This window comes from Vanellus vanellus (genome assembly GCF_965231255.1).
Source record: "Vanellus vanellus genome assembly, chromosome: 3".
NCBI lineage: Eukaryota > Metazoa > Chordata > Aves > Charadriiformes > Charadriidae > Vanellus > Vanellus vanellus.
The window spans coordinates 95,074,836-95,092,463 of record NC_138907.1 but is presented as its reverse complement, the minus strand read 5'-3'; the positions used below and the strand labels follow the sequence as shown (position 1 = coordinate 95,092,463).

General features: G+C 45.9%; 1 protein-coding gene across 5 annotated transcripts in view; it reads left to right on the top strand.

Moving 5' to 3' along the window:
• Positions 1–2,635: 2,635 nt before the first annotated feature.
• The window catches only part of KCNQ5 (potassium voltage-gated channel subfamily Q member 5), a gene marked incomplete at its 5' end in the record, with an annotated part of 306,450 nt that continues 291,457 nt past the window's right edge, over positions 2,636–17,628 (top strand). For all 5 annotated transcript variants that reach the window (XM_082480502.1, XM_082480500.1, XM_082480503.1 and 2 more), the window contains one exon: positions 2,636–2,991. In XM_082480502.1, coding sequence (XP_082336628.1) covers positions 2,636–2,991 — 356 coding nt within the window. The remainder of the gene's footprint in view (positions 2,992–17,628) is intronic.

Here is a 17,628-nt window from a genome sequence, read left to right as displayed (position 1 = left end):
GTAAAAATAAAATACTTAATTCATCACTAGGAGTGTTACTTTTGTTTGCTTCTAGCTGTCCTGGCATCTATGGTTACATTTCAATATTGGGCCATACTATTTGTGCTCACAGATTGCTTTCCTTACTTTTATTTAAATTAATAGATGATTTTAAGCGCCACTAGAGGGCACAGAATTATAACAATATTTCTTAGTGGATCACAAAAAGTACATCAGGAACGGGAGTTCAGTAATTTTCATAGTTTATTGTCCAAATCTCCAGTTTAAAGCCTCAACCCCATCAACAGTGATGCATGTGTGGAGTTCTGCTGTTGCAAGCTGTGCTATCGCCCACCCACGGCAATTAAACGAAGCTCAGGGGTGAGCGCTTGTGGAACGGGGGCCTGAGCGAGCCTTACTCAGCCGGCTGGACCACGTGCTCCCAGGTGAACGGCACAGTTTAGCTTTCTGGAGCTTGAGGAGCAACCCTCAAATGTTTTACTCAAGTGACTAAGGCCAGTCGAGTATCAATCTAAGCATGGTGCCGGAGGCCCAGCTGATGTGAAAGGCGTACTATACACGCTCGGCTGCAAATGGGTACATAGGGATGAGAAAAATGAAGAGTATAAACACTTGCATATCAAACCAGGGAAATGCAAACAAGTAGTAAATGAAGGATTCGCTAACTCAATTTACAATTCAAAGAAAGAGGAGTAGATATGTGCCACTGGAAAGCTTAAATATTAATGGGGTTGCTGTGGATACTTATATCAACTACTTAACATCTGTTTTGACATGTGTGCTGTTTCTGCCATCCCTTATCAGGAGTGTGAGTGGCCACTGCAGTGCACATGTTAGAAAGTTCCTGCTTGAAGCTGCCTGCAGTGGAGGAGGAAGTGCAGCGAAGAAAGGAAGAAGATTAAGCTCTTTATTTACAGACAACTGATTGAACGGCTCTGGAGACACTGTAGCAGTAGATTAGTCCCGTTGATGTTTCCGTGTTGCTTTAGTAGAGGCACAAGTTAATGTCGTCAGTCAGAATATGACATCTACTTCACCGCTTCCTTCTTTTCTGGAAGTTGGTGTGTTAATCAAAGGCTTGAGAATCTGGCCTCTAACTAGCCAATACAAAGGAAAAAAAAAAAAAAAAAAAAAAAAAAGAAATTAAATTGAATTTCTGAGTGCCTCTATTGATTTTCGCATAACATTAGCGTCCACATTATTAGTTTTCATTAACCCTTCACGAATTAGCGTCACATTGTCACATTGCGGTGCTCAGGCTGCAAAACCAGTGTCACGCAGCTATTTTTCATGAAGTCGGTGCTGAAGTACCGGGGGGAGGGAGGGGGCGGCTCACCCTCTCCCCGGGGCAGCGCGGGGCTCCCACGGCTTCCCCCGGGGGGTGAGAGCGGCGGGCGCTGCCCAGCCCCGGGAAGCGACACGGGGGGCGGCTGCCCGCAGCAGGCAGCGCCGGGCCGGGGGTCGAGGAGGGGAGAGGGTGTCGGGGGGGTGGGGGAGGGGGCGGCCGGGGGGCACCGGCAATAAACGGCGGCCAAAGCCTATGCGGCTGCCGGCGGCTCCGGGCGGGGAGGCGCGGAGCGGCCGCGCCTGCGGCGTGGTGGTGGGGTGGATTTCTCCTTGTTTTTTTTTTTTTTTTTTTTTTTTCCGCAAGCTCACCTTGATGCGGCGGGGAGTTAAAGGCCCGCTCTCGGCAGGGGGAGCTTTGTTTTCTCGGCGCAGCCCGGGTACCGAACGGCGGCACCGCTGCGCTCCGGCCGCACCGCGCCGGGGCCGGAGCTACCGGCGACTTAGGGGGAGCCCGCGGGGAGGGCAGCCCTCGCCGCCGCTGGGATTTGCTCTCTCGCCGCCGCCACCGCCGCCGCCTCCGCGGGGGGCCGGGGCACGGCGGAAGCGCCGGAGCGGCGTGCGGAGCTGCGCCGCCCCCTCGGGGGGACAACCGGCGGCTCGTCTGCGCTGCCCCGCCCGGGCCGGCCGCCCTCTCCTCCCGCAGCGGGGTCCTGCCGCCGGCCGAGCCTCCCCCACGCCGCCGCCGAGACTTACGGCAGTTTTGTTACTTTCTCGGACTTAAATGGACATTTCCCGGGAGCGCGCCTAACCCGCGGGCGCCGCGTCCCGCCGAGCCGCTTCGCCGCCCGCCCCGCCGCGGGCACCGCCGCTGCCTTTGCCCCCGGGCTGACTTTCTCGCCGACTTTCTCCGCCGCCGGGAGCCAGAGCAACAGCTTGCCCGGCCCGCCCGGGCCAAGTCCCGCGGGAAGCAGCGAGGGAGCGGGCGGCGAGAGGCACCGCTGAGCCGCGGCCTCTCCGCCGGAGCTGCCCTCCCGCCACCCCGTCCCGGGCCGCGGAGCCACGCCGGGCGGCGCTGCGGGGGCCGGCGGCGGGGCGCCGCCGCCCGGGAGGAGAGCGCGCCCGGGGGGGCGCCCGCTCCCTCGCCGGGGCCCCCGCGAAGCTGCCGCAGCCCGGCCCGCCGCGCCGGGCACCCAAAGTGGCCCGCTCCCCCGCGCCCCGCGGGCGCCGCCCGGAGCCCCTCGGCCCCCGCTGCCTCCTGCGGCCCGCCGCCGCGGGGTGCCTGGCCGCCGCCGCCCGCGCCCTGCTCCGCCGCGGCCCCGGCGCCCGCCCCGGCGCCCGGGGTGATGCCATGCCCCGCAACCACGGCGGCGGGGAGGAGGGCGGCTCCGCGGGGCTCTGGGTGAAGAGCGGCGCGGCGGCGGGCATGAAGGATGTGGAGTCGGGCCGGGGCAGGGCGCTGGCGAGCGCGGCGGCCCGCGGCGACGGCCTGCTGCTCCTGGGCACCGGCGGCGCGGCCGCCCCCGCCGGGCTGCGGGAGGGCCGCCGGGGGAAGCACGGCGCCCGCATGAGCCTGCTGGGGAAGCCGCTGTCGTACAGCAGCGGGCCGAGCTGCCGCAGGAACGCCAAGTACCGCCGGCTGCAGAACTACCTGTACAACGTGCTGGAGCGGCCCCGCGGCTGGGCCTTCGTCTACCACGCCTTCGTGTGAGTACCCACCCGCTCCCCTCCCGTCCCGTCCCCTCCCGTCCCGTCCCCGTCCCCCGGGCCGCCTCCCGCACCTGCCCCCGGCCAGAGCGGCGCCGCACGGCGCGGCGCGCACCTTCCCTCCTCCCGCTCCGCTCCCCGAGCATCGCCCCGCCGCCGGTCCCCGGCGGGGACGAGTCCCCCGCGAGTCGCGCCCGAAGTGCCCGGGGAGGCATCCAGCAGGGGCGGAGGAGCCGCCGCCACCTGCGGCGGGGGCGCTGCGCGGGCGACGGAAAATCCGCGCAGCCCTCGGTGGGAGGTGATGGGGGTGTGTGGAGGGGGAGAAGCTCGGTTCACCGAGCAGAAAGAGACGGAGCGGAGCGCACGGAGGGGAGCACAGGCTCGCTCCCGCAGCGGCCGCCCCGCCGGCCCCGAGGTTCGACGGGGCGAGAGGTACCGACCGCTCCCGGGCACCTCCCGGTGGCGGCGGGTGGGCGGTGGAAACGCCGGCGGTAACCCCCGGCGTGCGTTTTGCTTCGCCGCCAGCCAGCGCTGCGCAGGGGGTTTGAAAAGTTAGCGCCGCGGGGCCGCGGCGTGTTCTGCCTCCCGCGTGGTTTTTTTGTTTTGGTTTGGTTTGGTTTTTTATCCCCAGCGCCGCTGGGGCTGCGGGTGGCGGCGTGGGCCCCGCCGCCTTCCCACGCGTGTGCTGGCCGCCGGTGCAGGGCGCCGCGGGATGCTGCGACCCAGGTGCGCCCGCTGGAAGCGCCGGGGCCACCCTCCCATCTCCCCCCCCCCCCCCTCGAGGAAAGGGGGCAGCGGGCAGCGTCGGCGCTGCCAGCCCGCTTCTCCCCTCTCCGTCATTTCTGTCCCTTTTTCTTGTAGCAAGTGGGTCCTCCTGTCGCCCTCGCTCTGAAAGAGCCGGTGGCTGAAGCCCGCGTCCCGTCGCACGGCTCCGGGGAGAGCGGTGCTGTCACCGCGCTGCGAAACTTGGGCTGCTTTGCATAGGGAGGCTGACCTGGGAGAGAGCCCTGTGAGCGGGGACCCGAGGGCTGTAACTCCTTAAAAGTATCCCCCAGGGACAGTGGCGTGCCTTAGTTCCTTAGCAAAGCCCTGGGTTGTTTTTGGGTGGGTTTTTTTTTTGGTTTTTTTTTTGTTTTTTTTACGGGTTTTGGTAATATTCGGGGGAAAGGCCTGACTCAAAAGCCTTTTGGATGGCTGAGCGAGTCGGGCAGTACAGTGTGGCAAGGAGTCGTCGTGATGGATCGTAGTCCTAGATGGAAACGTTGCGATAAATTACAGAGGAAGGATGATAGGCATTAACTGTATCGGGGATATAATGCAAGGTATTTCTGTGTTTGACTCCAGAAAATATATCTTAAAAGAAAACGGGAGATTTATTCGAGATGTTGTAGGTAACTATATTTCCATGATAGTTGCCAGAATCAAGCTAGTGGTTACAGCAGCTTCGGTAAAAAAGCAGCTGTTCCCTAAAAGCTGTTTGGTAGCATCAAAGAGTGCTCCTCTCCCAGCAGCAGGGGAATCCCCAAATCCTACTTTAATAAGAGTTTTTATAAGTGAAAAAATACTTTGCCAAAAACATGGCAGTCTGATTAATAAGATACTTTGTGGATAGATTTATTTAGTAGATCAGAATTGCTATAGATAACAAGCAGTAGAAACAGACTTAATGTTATATTTTATTCAGTAAAAGGATTTTTATGCACATAGAAGATCTACCCATTTTCTGTTCTATTGTGGAAGTCAACTCTTACACACGGAACTTTCTTCTTGGAGGGCATTTATTTGGTACATTTTGCTGGTTGGGTTCCTACAGGTGTTATCCTGTGGCATAGATGGATGTTAATTAACGTTGTGAGAATCACCAAAGTATCCACTAGCAATGCCTGAAGTTGCCATACAGAAATTGTAGTTTTGGACCTTTCTCTTTGAGATCATGACTAAAATCATTAAAACAAGAAAAATTCATGTTGGAAATAAAGTTGACAAGTTTAAACCTCAAAAAAAAAAAAAAAGTAAATTTCCAAACAGAGTGAAGTCATGACACAGCAGCACTGTAAACAAGGAAGATTGCCAGCTGCGTTTAGATAATTGCCTGCATAGAAAGAGTGCCAGTTTTAATTTTTAATTGCAAATGGCAATTTTGGCAGCTGTAAATGCCAACATTATATCTTTTATCTGAGCAGATCTGTGTGAAAGAGCTTGAACATTACTGTAATATAAAGGTACCTAGTAATAATATTACCTTTAAGGATTAGTTACAGTGTTTAAGGTGCATCTGAAGTTCTATTGGATTTCAATTTGACAGCCATCCTCATTGGCAGTCTTTAAATTATTTTAATGTATTTATGGAATTCTGATTTAATGACTGCCAGATATTCAGATAATGCTGTTGGTGTTTCAGGCTCTTTTTTTTTTTTCCAGCTGCCACCTGATCAAATACAATTGCATCTTGGAAAATGTACTTTCTTATGGGATTAAAAAAAAAAAAAAAACAAACCAAAATGCAAAACTATTTGAAAAAAAAAAAAAGTCTTCAAGCAGACAAGTAGCTTAGAGTTGCGAAGACATTACTCAGTACATGGATGAGATGTCTGCTCCTACCTCTGCTAAGCTATTCTTGACTGCAGGAGAGCCCGTTATAGCTCTGTACTATTTCTGTTACAGGAATGGGCTATCTGGTGTGAGACCTTCTGCGTAGATCATTGGTCTCCTGAAATGAAGCTCACTCTGATATGCAGGTTGAAATAACGTGAGGGTGGTTTCAGAGTTTCAATTACAAGTCTTGGATCTAGAAGTTTATTTAGGTTTGCCTGTTTGGTTTTGAAATAAGAAGTGGGGAATTAAGCACCAGTTACAACGAAGAAAGTATCCTTGCAGTGATATTTTCGTTTCCCATTTCCATGAGGAAAAGCACTTTAAAGCTGAAAATTATGTGCGGTTCAGTCTTCTTTTTTTCCTTTTGCCCTTTCGAATAAGACAGTAAAACAGTCCGGGCACCCGAGGAATGTATGTTGTGACCTACATTCAGAAGTCAATTGGTTAGTTTATTTGTAAATATAAACTTGCAAAATGCTGGAAAAGACAGCTGTTCTGCAAACTTCTGCTACTAGAGGAAGGATTTACTCTTGAGCAAAGGCCTTTGAATTCAGTATAGTTGTGCTGGGGAACAGAGCTATAAATTACATGTTTCTGGGCACCTTTTTGTGTACCTCAGTAGTTCTTTACGTGGAAGCCCTAGTTAAAAATCTAAGATCATTACAGCAAGTTTTTGAAAAGCCGCTTTTCAGATACCACAGTTTTCTGTTCTTAATCATTCAGGAACACCAAAAATATGAACACTTATAAAATCAGAAAAGAACATTCATACCATTTGTGAGTAATGAGTCAGTAACTTAAACTCCTGCTAGTAAAATATTTATGCCACACCACATCACCTACACATGGAGCATGCGCATATTTAACACAGGCGCACCTACATTAAAATGCTGCGATATTGTCACATTTCAAAAGGATTGTCTTGGGATGTCATAAGATTTCTTTTTGTTGTTGCTGTTGTTGTTTATTTAGATTATTTTGGGTTCTTTGGCTTGGTAAAAGTGTATAGGCGCTGCCTTACAATGATCAAAGGGGAATTCCAGATTTGTTGCAAATTTAACTCTGGGTTTCATCTTCAGTTGTCATAAGGATTTTGTATTATTTTTATTCTTAATTGGCATTCTGAAAAAGAGATGGCTTGAGAAGTTCAGAAAAAATACTACTCTTTGATACTGTTTGTACTGGTAGGACATAATTAGTTGCGTAAGTTTCCTAATTTAACATGTTGGATTTATTTCAGGAATAATAAAGCTTCTCTTTCTTACTGACTTCTTTGTAAATGTATTCCATGCAAAAATCTTTAAGGTTTGTTGTGGGGATGTCCTCCTCTTTACAAAGCCACCACCTTTTGCTCTGGAAGCTTCTGAATCACAAGTTGCGGGGCTGGAGGCGTGCGCAAGGGTGGTATCACTTTGCATGACCCGTATTGATAGGTTTCCACGGGCATCCTCTGATGGCCACTGCTGGAGAGAAGATACAGTGCTAGATGAATTTAAGAGCCTGTATGATGTTCTTCTTGTCCTTTGCGTTATTGATGGAAAAGGGCTGAAAAAATATTTCTGAAAAAAAATAATCTAATGATGCCGTCAAAGATTTAACTAGCTACTTTAGTTTTCCAGATCTGCCGGAAAGGACATAGCTTACTAATGATCGGATGGCTCTTGAACGGCAGTGTGTTTGCGTGTGAGATAACACACGCATCATACTGTGCCATGTGTATGATTAGGGACGTTCCACATTCCGATTAAAAAAATAAAATAATGTGTAACAGCCTAAATACTTGCTTTTTCTCCTGCTATCAGAAGATAGGAGAAATGATTTTATCACTTTATTTTGTCCATCTCAAGACATCTAATGAACTAGTTCCAGGTGCACTGTGGGTAGATCTATGGCTTTCATCTTTTCAAGCACAATTTCAGAGTCAGGGTCTGATGTTGTTGTGATAACAACATATTTCTATGTGCTGTAAAAAACAAATAACAGCATGATATTTACAAATAACAACTAATAGGGTTAAGAACATAAATGATGTGGCAAAGCAAATCTTAGTAGGTACTAAGGAGGTAAAAATTTAAAACTCTTTAACTGTAACACCTAAACTTTAGTAGGCATTTTCTTTCAGGGTGTGACAATGAATGTTGGTGGATATTTAGACACACTTCAGTATAAATCTGCAGCTTTTTGCCACATCTGAGGCAGTCTGTGATTCTACGGGTGTGCGTATTTCTCACTTAACTGTTATGTGGAAGGGACCTTTGGAATTCACCCAGTTCTTCCCAATCATGTCAGCTGGGCTTTGTCTAGACAGGTCTTAAATGTCACTGGATGGAGGTCCCACTGCCTTGCTGGGTAACCTGCAGGTCTGCGGCATCTACCTGTTGAAAAAAGAGGGGTTTTGGCATGGGGAGGGAAGGGCGGGAGAGCCAATCTGAAGCTCCCAAGAGGCAGTTTATGGTCATTACCCCTTTACGTATCATCTGGCACTAGCAAGAAGAATTTGGCTTCTTTACCCTTGTAATTTCCCTTCAAGTAGCTGTAGGTTGCTATTAGGTCCCCTGTTAGATCACCCTCTTGCCAGACTGAACAAGCTCAGCTCCCTCAACTCGATGCGAGACACGGGCTGCAGGCCCCTGACTGTCTTGATGTCTCTCCTACGTCACTTCCAGCTTCTGTATGTCCCTGTTGAGCTGCGGGGAGGCCCAACTGGGTGCCATAGTGTGAGGCCACGTTGAGTAGAGGAGAAAAATAACTTTCTTCAGCCTGCTGGTCCCGCTCCTCTAATGTAGTTGTACGCTGCTTGTCTTATTTCTGACGAGGGCATGCTGTTGGCTTGTACTCAGCCTGCTGTGTCCACAGGAACGCCAAGGCCCTTTTGGGGGGGGGAGGGGGCTGCTGCCCAAACAGTGGGTTTCCAGCCTGTATGGATGCATGGGATTATTCTGCACCACATGCAGATCTCTGCTTTTCTCTTAATTGGACTTCATAGGTTTTTGTGTTCGTGTCCTGTGTTTTCTTGTGCTATCTCAGTCACTATACGCTGACCAGAGAGGTGGAGATACAGCAGTCTTTAAAACCACTTGCACTTTCTCTGTGATTGGCAGAGAAGATAAAATGGTCAACAGTGCTTCATTACTCCTCTTTCCTGGTGTTGGACAGTAGTCCTCTCCTGGAACCCTGCCACGGGCAATAAATAACATTTAACTTTTCTTCCTCACTTGTTTTTTTTTGGGAGAGCTATTGGCCACCTCAGGATTTTCAATAGATAAATATCAGGAATGTTTATCGTGTGGTGTATGCCTACCTTAGTAAAATACTGTTTCACATTTTAGTTTTTGAGGCTTGGTCTACTATGTTTTCTCATTTGTTCTGGCCTTACTTTCTGACCCAAGAGTAGTGATCCAGGGGAAACAACTAATTTGCCATAAAAATCAAAACTGATCCTCAACCCTCTAGAAAGAAGAGAACAAAAGGCTTGCTTTGAGAAAGAGTCGGCAAGACCTGGACTGGGGAAAGTTTATGCATGTGGGCTTCCTTCTATTTGCCATAAGGTTTATGTCTCAAAAGGGATTAGGGATTGCATACAGGAAGGGGGATAGTAGATGTGTGGATGGATAGGTTAGTCTTTGGCTTTCAAATTTTCAAATAAATCTACAACCTTTGCAAGCAGGGTCATCTCCATCTTGTCTCTATCCTAAAGCAAGAAGTGAGTTAAGAGCTTTCTTTACAATTATCTTTTTGCTCTAATTTTTTCCCCTCATGCGAATATTATTCGATTAGCATTATATTTGGGGGTGAGAATCCTATCTTAGATCTATCTTTCATCGTGTGCCAGTCTTGGGCATGACATTTTTGTCCTCCTTATTGTGTGTCTTGTACGATGTGAGGACTCTTGGTGAACCTTCTGTGGTCTCATCTGGTGAAAGAAGTTGCCCGAAATTACAGATTTTGTCCAGGGGTCCGATGATCTATGAATACATAATGTGGCATTAAATAAGTGCTGTCTCAAAGGAGTAGTTGTTTTAGAGGATGCAAGAAAGATTTTAGACAGATTTAAATTGCTTGCGAGACAGTGTTTGTCTGACAGATTTTCAGAGTGGGCTGTAGACAATAGCTTAATGAGCGAGACACATTTTTTTCCCCAATACTTTTTAAGTTTCTGGGGTGTTTGACTTTTTAATGCAAAAATAAAAGTCATGATATCTACACAGACTTGCTGCTCTTTCCATGCTCCAAATCTGAATATATTTTTAATAGCTGTTCAGCCTGTTTTACTGTTGTTCTTTGTATCTTAATTAAGTTTTCTGAATTGGATGAAAGTACAATTGAAATAATATTTTTGCAACAATTGCAAATAATTTCTAGCATCAACCACACGGAATACCAATGATCATTCAGTCGTTAATAGTGATTTCCCTATTCCTGAGAATAAACATCATTAATATATTTACCAATGCACATAAAAACGCGGTGAGATTTTTCATAATAGTTTCAGTGGAAAGGAAAAGCACATGGTTTGTAACTTTATTAATTTTTTTATTGAGAAAATTTATAGAAAGCAAAACTTTTATTCCTAGACAATCTAAACTCCTGACATTGCTAATAAAACTGACTGCTGTAAGGTAGTTGTTTCTTAAGAATTCAAAGGGAAAACTTATTTGCCAAGTGTTTAACATTTTTATATGTTTCGTATTTCCATGACCATAAATGTCTGATGAAAATTAATGGAATTTGCTACTGATTTTAATTGAAGCAAAAGTGAGTCTTCTGCACACAGGTAGAAAGATGGAGTACAAAGCATAAATAATACTATCTAATGAAAAATCTTTAACATGTACACATAACAGACATCATTTGCTACGTTGTTCCTAATGAGGCGGATGTTTATTCTTACAATAAATGTTGCTTTTTCCCTTTGCAAATCATTAACACAACAAAGCATGCATTCTTGGCTTTTTTGGATTAATGCTGGTGTATTCAGATTCACTTGTAAATATGTATTATATAAACTCTCCTGAGTTTGGGGAAACTTTTCTTTTTTATTTTCTCCTGTCTTGTTTTCTCGGAGTGATTTTTTTTTAAAGTTCAGTTTACAGATTTCCTGTAAGAGAGCAGATGTAGATTACCCAAGGGATTGCCACCACAGGTCAGTTAAGGTAGAAAATTCATCAGCTGTACGGTGTATCAATTGCAAAATAAGTTTAAGCAGTTGCTGTGCTCGTGTGCAAAGTAAACTTCCTTTAAAGATATTAATTAAAAGTTCAAAGGCTGTCTTACAGGTCAGCTGCACTTAATCAAGAAATATTTTCTATTTTCTGTTGAGCATTAGATTTATCTTGTGATAGCTCTCTGAGTTGCAGTGTAATTGCGTTACAGGAAGCTCAGCAAACCGTTCATCATTTTGGGCACTGAAGTGTAGTCTCGGGCAGTGTCTTCTACTTGAAAGACTGTGTGATTACTTCTTAATGTATACAATCCGGTCCCGTGGTTCAGAGGTGGGCACACTCCTCCAGCTAGACATTCCTGAATTTCTCTGTTTGGCCTTTGCCCAAGAAAACCTTCAAACGTAAATGTGTGTCTTTTCCTTAACAGAGATGGACGTAAATATGTACGTAAGCATTTTCTTGAAGAGTGAATGGTTGTCAAAGGCCCGGAGTACCTGCAGCTTCCTTTCATTATTCTATTGTGCATTCAATGTGTAATTCACTTTTTTCTCCCCACTTGTACAGAATGAAGTTTAGCAAATGAATCACGCTCTTAAACTGATTAGAAATAATGAAGAAAGGAAGTTCTGTACCTGCCCACTTCTTGATTTAAGCAATATATTCCTGTTTGTCTTGGCTTCCTTCTTGCTTTGAGACTCCCTAGTTCAACAAAGCAAACATAGTACGCCTGTCGAGATTTCGGCAGAGTTTTAATTATTTTATATCATAGGGCAGCAACAGATTGGTGCCAGGAGTCAAATATGACCAAACCGAGAGAGTAGAAACTTTCTGCTTTGAGAGGAAAAAAATGCTACTGAACACATGCAGATGCCTCCCTAGTTCACCAGTGTCATAGATTACAGCATTTGCACACACCCTTTTGAGGTCATTCAGTCAGAAATAGCATCTAACTTCTCCTAGGGCATTCAGTTTAATTGCTTTGTACGGCCTAAGCTCATCCATAACCGTGGTAGCTGAGAATTACCCATTAGAAGCAAAGGCACAAATCTTCTTCTTCCAAGCTCTCCTGGCAGGAGTGCACTTTAAAAGTTACTGCTGGGGCCTTGCTAAATAAGCCTAAGGATCCCGACATGCTTGGGAGGGCCTTTTGTGGGAAAATCAAGATGAAATATTGTTCTGGAGGCATTTCTGTAAGTAGTGGGGGGGAGGGCCACTCATCCTTGGCAGTGAGTTTGGAAATGTAGTTCGGTTTCCCCAGGAGACAAGTCTGTATCAGTAACCGCATCTTTTCAACGGCAAAACTGCCACATCGTCGGAGAATGACAGCTGATGGCTAATTCGAAGCCGGCATGGGGAGGCTGGAGCGGCATCCGCACTGCAGTCGGGGCTGGTGAGCAGGTGATGTTCTCTTCCCTTCAGGTGGCCCAGCGCCGGAGAGGAGGCATCGCTGTGTTGCCAGAAAATCACGCAGCGAACGCATCAGCTTGAAAAACTCTTTTACATCCAAGAAAGTTGTGCTGACTGAGGTTAGAAATAGTCTCGAAAGTCATTAGGAGGAAAGAAGTCTCTGTTTCTGCTCTCGTCTCTGTGCAGTCGATACTTTCCTGTAGAGTCAGTTTTTTTACCCGTGTGTCAGATGAACCGTTGCCACAGGAAGGAGCACAGTCTTGCTCTGTGCTGCTCTCGGCAAAGGCTGCGTGTAGGTGGTCGGAAATGTGAAGCAGCGTGTGAGTGAGCTACTTGCAAGTATCTGTGCAACGGGGAGGAAAGAAGGGCTTGTGCTGGCAGCTGGAGGGTTTTACTTAGACCTGTCCCCCAGCCCCTTCTCAAGTGCAGTTGGGAGGCAGAAGCATAGAATCACAGAATCATTTAGGTTGGAAAAGACCTTTAACATCATGGAGTCCAACTGTTAACCTAACACTGCCAAAACCACCACTAAACCATGTCCCTAAGCACCACATCTTTTAAATACCTCCAGGGATGGTGACTCAACCCCTTCCCTGGGCAGCCTGTTCCAGTGCTTGACAACCCTTTCTGTGAAGACATTTTTCCTAATATCCAATCTAAACCTCCCCTGGTGTAACTGGAGGCTGTTTCCTCTTGTCCTATCGCTTGTTACTTGGGAAAAGAGATGGACACCCACCTCGCTACAGCCTCCTTTCGACCTCCTTTTCTTATGCTTTTGGCCCCATGTACTTGTTTTTACTAGAAATGATAATTAAATGTTGTTTTTTTTCAAGGAGGTTCCAGTACACTTCCTGTGCAACTATAGACGGTTGCAATAAATATGCATTCTCTCAAGTGTTTTATTCAATTGCTAGTCATTTAATCTGTGGATGTTTCTCTTTTTGAGATGTCCCAACTGCATCTGTAGACTGAAGATGAAGCAGAATTTAGAATAAAAGAGGAACAGCTTTGCTAACGTCTGTGGGTGTTGTAAATTTTTATATAATAAAACAGTTTGTTCAAACTGACGGATTTCATTCCCCCTAAGCTTAGAAACAACGGATTTCATTTCGTGGTTGGAGATACTCTCTTGAAAGAAGTTAACCTTCCTCAAAGGTCGCACTGACTGCTGACTAAACTCATGATTTAGCATCTGCAAATAATCTGTTTGCCAGGGTATTGGAATTGAGACGTTATTGTAGGCAGCGATGAGGCAGGTGACGATCCTGAATAATAAATACTTCTTGGAAGGAATTTTTATTTTCATCCTGAAAATGCTTGTAGACATACTTTTTAGTGGTATTATTAATAGTTTTAGGCACTTACATAGTAATGACTAGAAATGACCAAACTGAGCATTGATGAAAGCTCTACCCTTCAGTCAGGGGTGATGGCAAAACCTCATCTGAATTAGAGAGGTGTTTATAAAGCTTCTGAAGTTATACTTGAGAAATTCTGCTATAGAGGGAGGAGGGCCTATCCTGAAATCTTTGAAGCTACTACGTTATGCACGTGCGGGCACTCCACGTGAGATTTTGCTGCTCAGAGGTACTATGTAGGGAGAGATACGGTGAGAGCATTTGTGGAGTTGCAGAGGCAGGAGAAATTACCTAGGTGGGAACAAAATCATTGAGGTGAAGGAGAATTTATGAATGTCTACTTGACCGTAACAGTACGTGACTGATACTGAATATTACTTTCAGGTTAGAAATGTGTTTGTCTTATATTAATAATATGTTTTTAATTAACATTTTTCCCCTTTTATTATCCGCTTTCTGTAGAGAGGAAGCTGAAGTACCAGTCTGAATCAATTTATTGGAAATATATAGAAATAAAACATGGCATTGATCTTTAAATTTTTGTTCCACTGAGGTCTTGACCCTGTGTGCTAACCAGAGGAAATAATCAGTAATGTTTTTACTACAACGTGAAAATTTTATTCACTACCTGATGGTGTTTCTGATTGCTTTTCCTCTGGTAAATGTTTATGTAAATCTCCGTGCTGAGATCGAGCCTCAGCTGGTTTATTCCCATCTGGGTCCACGCTCCGCTGGAGCTTTGGTCACTTTTTAGCTGCTCTTGTGGGTCGTTTGACGGGAAGGGATGCGACTGGGTCAGCACAGTGCAGCCCGGTCTCTGGCCTCCAGCATGGCTACATCTACACTTGTAGGCAAACCTGGGGAGGTGCGTCTGAAATCCCGGGACTTCTGAATACACTTTAGCTCGGTGAGAAATACAATCCCCAGGGACTTTTTCTGCAGGAAGGAATTCAGTCAGTCTTATTGCTGTCTAGGGAATTTCTCCTTGAAACCATAGCTGAGTTAATGATATCCATAAAATATCAAAGACATCTAAAAATATGATAGTATTAGATTAAATGTTGTTATTGCTGCTGTTCATTAATGAGAAAACTGGAGCTGAAGTAGCCGTACCAAACTGAAGCGTGATATCACACCAGTAAGTGTCAGAAGAGAAGTATTTACTTGGAAAAACCCTTTGTATGATCTTGCTCTCCGGTATTTTTTCATCTGCCCATATCTGTAAATTACCTCACCACAGCGACTGGTCGTGGCATTCTTTTTGGCTTGCCTTTATCACCAGCTTTAGGAGTTGATCATAAATAATATAATGGATAGGGACTGAAAACTCCGGTATATTAAGACAGCGCAGATAGTGACATTTCAGATATGATCTGTATCTGGAAGATAAAATTAACTAGCAGAGTGTTGAATATTTAAGAAATAAGATTTTATGAAATTTTGATTGTGTTTTTCAGGTTTATTAATCCCTGGCAGAATTGTATTCTTCTTTGTCTTGAATGTAAAAGAAGCAAATCTCTGTGAAATAACACTAAAATGAAAACGATCCTGGATGTAATCATCAACAGGTGTAAAGATTTTGAAGTCATTTAGAGAAGAGTCAGCCAGGAGATCTGAAGTGTATTTTGATTTGGGGAATGGGATAAGTATATTAGGGAGGTCCACTCATCTCCCAATATCTACATGCGTAGCATCCTGCGATGAACCGGGGTTTGCCTTCATCACAGTCTGGTGTGTATCGCAGAGCCGTGTCTTACGAACACAGAGGGTATCTGCTGTATTCAGCATGTTGCGGTGGCTCGGTGAGAAAGTTCCGTCTTTCAGCCTCGTCTTTAAACGTGAGGCGCACTGTAATGGGTACGTGACGTTGGCAGGTTGTGCCGTTCCAAGTATGGATCTGTGGATTAATTTCAAACTGAGGGCTGCCTTGCCTACCTCTAGAGGGTGTGCAGGTGACGGCCAACAAATCACTACACATACAGTTCATACTGTTTTCTGGAACTGGTATCGTGCAGCCTAGCCCTGGGAATTGCTGGTTATGTGTCCTAAAAAATCATTAACATTTTTAGTTTGGTTAAAAGCAATGATTAATGCAGAATACTGGAAAATTGTTAGAATGCCTCGTGAAAATGATGGTACACACAGCTACGGCTCTGCGGGCTGTCATTCACTGGTCTGCAAACTTCTTTCATGTCACAAATGCAGGAGATGCAATGTCGTGATTAAACAATACCAAGTATTTGTATCAGTTTTGTTCTTGGGTGTTCTAGTTACCCGTCTAGCTGTCTGTCGGTGTCTTAGATGCTCTGCAAACAGTGAAAAATCTTCACAGAAGAAATCTGCCTTTTCTCTTGGAATAATATGGAAAGGAGACACAATGGCATTGGGCAGCATCATACGCGGGAGCGTCAATTCTTCCCCTACCCTTTTCTGAATGACCACAGACAATAGCATCACTGTCTTTTATTCAGGATGGTAACCCAGGCACCGTGGTTGAGACGGACCTTCATCATTCCTAATATCATTTCTGTCTACCTAATATCTCCAAGGTATGAGCTGTCTGTCGCCGCAGCTCAAACCATCGCTCAAACTCTTAATATTTCAGTTCTTGCAGCCTCCTTCTGCCTGGACTCAGCAGTGTGCTCTGAGCGCCCTCCCCTGCGTCTCATCCTCAGCCCAGAGTTAGCTCCCCGTACTGCCCAGGGAGAAAGTTATTTCTCTTAACTTTCAATAGCTGTGAAAAAGCGTCCGGCCAGTTAATTTTTAAAATTCCATTTGTAACTGAAGAATGAAAACAGAAAGTCAACTTTGCGTTTTTCAAGTGGAAAAAAAGAACAAATGAAACTGTTCCTTTTTGCTGGGTCAGACAACCTCAGCGGCGTTCATTCAACAATAAACTACTGAGAGCAGAAGACTGACACAGGTGCGTTTCTAACTTACTGCAACTAAACCCAACTTCAATACACCTGTAACTAAAACTGTGGTGTATTTTTTTTTTTTCGAGTCACTTTTTGAAAGTAACACTTACTTTGGCAGATCCTGCGCTGTTGCATGAGCTGGGAATGTCACGCTGTAATGATTTTATGAATGTTGTATATCACATGGTTGATGAGAGTTTTCTTCCTGTATTATTTGGCTTTGTCTAAAGATACTGAGTTAGAGAAAGGGATGACCGGTGGAAGAGCAAGCAGAATGGCAACGCGGCTTCCCAGCACGGGGCAAGGGTACCGGGATGCAGGTGAATTAATGGTGGTAAAGGTACAACTACTCTTATGACTTTTTCTGAGGTTGGAAGCTAAAAAACCAGCAGATATTAAGTGGCTGATAGAGACTAGTAAGAACATGGGGAAAATAGTTAATGGGATGCCCTGGGAGAACAGACTGGTATCAGTCTCACGGGTTCTTTGAAACAGTTTGTTGTCAAAATCCTGGGGCTTGGCAAACTTTGAGGAAGGTAGACATGAATTGGAGTAGTTTGTTCATTTTAAGGTATGTTTTTGTGAAGCTGCTTCCCTCGGAACAGCCTTCTGCATCTGCATACTTTTTCATTCTGTAGTGTGGAATGAGGATGGCCTTAATGCTCTTGAGCTGATTGAATTAATTTCAACTGACCGTAGTGCTGTGATATGATCACGGTCTCTTTTGGGACATTCTACCGGACTCTTTAAGCCTTGTATAAATTTTGCGCGTATTCTTCAAAAACAGGGGTAAACCAGAATATTTGTGCTTGTGACCTAGGATGGAACAGCAATTCGAATCTTTGCGACTAAAAATCTTAAATAGTTTTTCTACCTTCCAGCTAACCTCTAGATGACAGGTTTTTAAAATTGATATATATTGTGTCTAGGCAGGCTGAGTCCACTGTGTGCTGTTTGGCTTCTGCATTGGATCATTCAATACATTGCGTTCATTAAAACGGACCCTAGAATTTGTTACACACACACACACACACACACACACACACACACAGAATTCTTCTGGTTGTCTTTTGTGTTTGTCTTTTTAGTGCCTCAGAGAACACGCTGGAAAAGCTAGAAATGTACGGCCTTTCTGTTCATGCAGCCGGAGCAAACCGAAGAGAGCTCGCGCTTTCCTGAATCCTCAGCCTTGTTCGC